The following is a 3,947-nucleotide window of genomic DNA, read 5'->3' as shown; positions in this document are numbered from 1 at the left end:
AGGCTTTCAAGCAAAGACGAAAGAAGATTTTAATAGTTTAGTAATTCTTAAAAAGGATAATGTGAATATAGCGCACAATCGACAAGTTCAATTCCTCTGAATATAATGCACAATCAACATAATTAAGAAACTTAATGCACAATCTTGCTGGGTTGTTGTGTCTTTACATGGATAAAACTGAAAACATTAATAAAACATGAATTAAGGAAAAAAATAATTTTATTATCACTCGGATATTAAAAATAATTTGGTCGACCAAAGGCAGTTCTGACAGGTAGGGAACATACTCCGATGGGGTTTCCTCGGAGGTGGGAGGAGTATCAGAAATTGCTTTTCCCTTATTACATACACCAAGCACTGTCACAGATGTCATATTCCAATGTCTGCCTTATTTCAAAGAAAATATTGATTGTTTAAAATCATTACTTGATGATAGTCATAACACTGATGAGAGGACAATGGCCGCCTGGAATAGGATCTAGATGCCACATCCTTCCTGCAGACAATAAAAAACAAACAAAAGAGTTAAAATTCTTAGTAACGTATTCCTCTGAACATCCTGTCAGAATTAATTAAGACACTACACATCACATTTTACAAATTCCTAAAGGAAACGGTATGAGATAATTACTAAAAAGGCAATAAGATATGTTAGAATCTTACCTCTAGCATTCAATGCTGGATGGAGTGCGTCAATCAATATATGGGAGGTGGAGGTGGGGGAGATTTATAGTAGTATGGTGGTGGTGGTGATGGAGAAGGTGGTGGAGGAGATTTGTAGTAATAAGGAGGAGGTGGAGAAGGAGATGGTGGGGGTGGAGATTTGTAGTAGTATGGGGGAGGAGGTGATGGAGATGGAGGTGGGGGAGATTTATAATAATATGGTGGTGGAGGTGAAGGGGATGGTGGTGGAGGGGATTTGTAATAATATGGAGGAGGAGGTGAGGGAGATGGTGGTGGTGCAGATTTGTAGTAGTATGGAGGTGGTGGGGAGGGAGATGGTGGTGGAGGAGACTTGTAGTAGTATGAAGGAGGAGGAGATGGAGATGGTGGTGGTGGGGATTTATAATAGTATGGAGGGGGAGGAGATGGGGAAGACGGTGGAGGGGACTTATAGTAGTACGGGGGTGGTGGAGAGGGTGATGGTGGTGGAGGAGACTTGTAGTAGTATGGAGGAGGAGGAGATGGAGATGGTGGTGGTGGAGATTTATAGTAGTATGGTGGAGGAGGAGATGGGGAAGGTGGTGGTGGAGACTTGTAGTAATATGGAGGAGGAGGAGATGGAGATGGTGGTGGTGGGGATTTATAGTAATAAGGTGGAGGAGGTGAAGGAGATGGTGGAGGTGGGGACTTGTAATAGTATGGAGGAGGAGGAGAGGGGGATGGAGGAGGAGGTGAGTTATAGTAATATGGAGGAGGAGGAGATGGGGATGGTGGTGGTGGAGATTTATAGTAGTATGGTGGTGGAGGTGAAGGAGATGGTGGAGGTGGAGACTTATAGTAGTATGGTGGAGGAGGAGATGGAGATGGAGGTGGAGGGGACTTGTAATAATATGGAGGAGGAGGTGAAGGAGAGGAAGGTGGAGGGGACTTGTAGTAATAAGGAGGCGGAGGGGATGGAGATGGTGGAGGTGGAGATTTGTAGTAGTATGGAGGAGGAGGTGAAGGAGATGGTGGGGGGGGAGATTTGTAATAATATACAGGTGGAGGAGATGAATATTGCTCGTATTCAGCTGAAGCCAACGCTACCATAGAGAGCGCTAAAGCAATTAAAAATGCCATTGTATCCAAATGTTGTGCCGTTCGAACAACCATTGCTGGTGCTGCTGCAGTGCGGTGCAGTGCAGTGGAGTGATTTTATCAGGTTGTGGTGCAGTGCTTTTATACGCAAGGATGTATTTAAGAAAATCATATTTTTCCGCGTTGGCGACCTAGTCAAGTGGAAGGTGCATGAAATGTCTATCATTTGGAACAATTATTAATTGATCAAGCGTCTAATAATAGAACAGTTCTCTGATATTGAGCGCTACACAGTTGGTAATGTGGTCACTGTCGAGTCTCTCTTTGAAATGGCCAATGATTAGGAGTTGAAGCCTTCAAGAATGAGCTGTTTACATTGACTTTAGTGAATTCATTTTTATTACAAGATGCAGAAAAGCTTGATATCCCATATAAAAATTGATTCAACTGACCATATTAAATCTCTGGATTAAGACTGGAAAGTAGATAAATCTCATGAGGAGATCAGATTAATAAAACAGTTCTTTGCATTTTATATGAGTAATGAATTAGAACTGTTTTAAGAAGAATACGTATGTGGGGTCTTCCTTTCGCTTTTCGTAGCTCGGTAGGCCGGCTATACAAAATTTTCAAGGGGGTAACAGTCGAAGCGCACTAAAATACATAACAATATCTTTTCCAGTCACCAACTAATTTAATGGCTATATTTAGACTTGGTGTGCAGAAAATACAAATTTGCAAACGGGAGGTAAGTAGGTAAAGGGTACCACGATTTTTAGTTTAATTATTACTTATTTTCTAAATACAATTTTTTTTTATATAAATTGGTAAGATAAATCAGAAGTTTTAAGAAAATAGTAATTTAGTTTGTCGAGTGTCTGTTTTATTATGTTTCATGTTGGATTTTAATGATGGAAAAAAAGGTTTATAGGTTTTTTTAAATAAATTTAGTAAATTAAAAATTCTATGCAAATAAATAATATTTTAAATAAATTTTAAAGATAGATTAATAAAATAAGTATTTGATATATAAATATTTTAAGAGTTGGGTTTGGACAATACTTTGAATTAAATATTTATAACTTAAATAAATTAATAAGGTATTTAACTTATAGTTTGATGTAAAATCTAATTTTTACTATGTATTAAAAATCTATTCATTCTTGTAATAAAAAAATAGGATGACCTCATTCTTTTGCATATATTAATTCTATGACAGTTATTAGTATTTCATAATATTTTCTTTCATTTATAACTATCGTCAAGATGGTATAATTGCTATATTGAATAGTAATTATCATGACATATGGGCTTATGTTAACTTCCACCCACAAAATATGGGTCAATGAGCTTTACTAAAAAAATTTGAATTGAGACTTTATATAAATATCATAGTTTGATAGAGTATTGAAATCCCCCCTTCTTATCACTTGATTGTGTAAATGTTTATGTGCAACAATTATAGCATCTTCCTTACATCAAAATCCATAAGGATGCCAATTTAGACAAAAAGAATCAAGTAGTAAGCTCTAGAATCTTGATGCAATATTGAATCTCTACAAAATTATTTTCAGTCCCATTAGTATATACAATATGTGTTCATTCAATTGATTTTTAAGTATTATAAATGAATTAGGCTTTGTTCTTAAGTACAACCTGAACATCCGCTTCAAATATTTTATGTTTTATTTTATCCCACCATTGTTATAGTCAATCTTTTTAACCATTGGAGGTCTTCCTATAGTAATGCATTTTTCCCAAATTATTTTATCAATCATAAATTGATTGATTTGGAAAACTATGTGATATAACCCCAACACACACTTTATAAGATACATGAAATTTGTTAAAAATAATTTATTTTAGTTGTACTAGATTGGCCTACTTGAAGGAAGTCATGGTAATATTTGAGTTATTATTTCTTGAAAGGCTATTTAGTATTTATATGGAATTTTATGGCCAAAATTAACTCATAATCTTCCAAATGCAAAAGTGGTTACAAGGCTTCATATTTAGGTTTGTTGTTTGTGTACTCTCTCATTAATGTATCATGTAATAGCTCATTGTCAATTCCCATAGAAACATGCCATATGGCTAGCAATATATCATATGAAGCAACAAAGAGGTCCTTTATTGAGCTTCGTCAAGGAAATAATTAGTGTTGTTGAGTGTAATTTATTGCAGAAAAATCTATTTGTACTGCTGTA

General features: G+C 35.9%; 1 protein-coding gene across 1 annotated transcript; it reads right to left on the bottom strand.

The window, feature by feature from the left end:
- Positions 1–255: 255 nt before the first annotated feature.
- LOC131028591 (extensin-2-like) lies at positions 256–1,815 on the bottom strand. The gene is made up of 2 exons (XM_057958906.2): positions 664–1,815; positions 256–496 (listed from the first exon to the last, which is right to left on the bottom strand). The coding sequence occupies exon 1, from the start codon at positions 1,813–1,815 to the stop codon at positions 697–699; it is 1,119 nt and encodes a 372-aa protein (XP_057814889.2). The 3' UTR covers positions 256–496; positions 664–696.
- Between the last annotated feature and the right edge of the window lie 2,132 nt (positions 1,816–3,947).

Source organism: Cryptomeria japonica, chromosome 1 (assembly GCF_030272615.1).
Source record: "Cryptomeria japonica chromosome 1, Sugi_1.0, whole genome shotgun sequence".
Taxonomy (NCBI): domain Eukaryota; kingdom Viridiplantae; phylum Streptophyta; class Pinopsida; order Cupressales; family Cupressaceae; genus Cryptomeria; species Cryptomeria japonica.
Note: the sequence above shows the minus strand (reverse complement) of the source record. Positions and strands in the feature narration are given on the sequence as shown.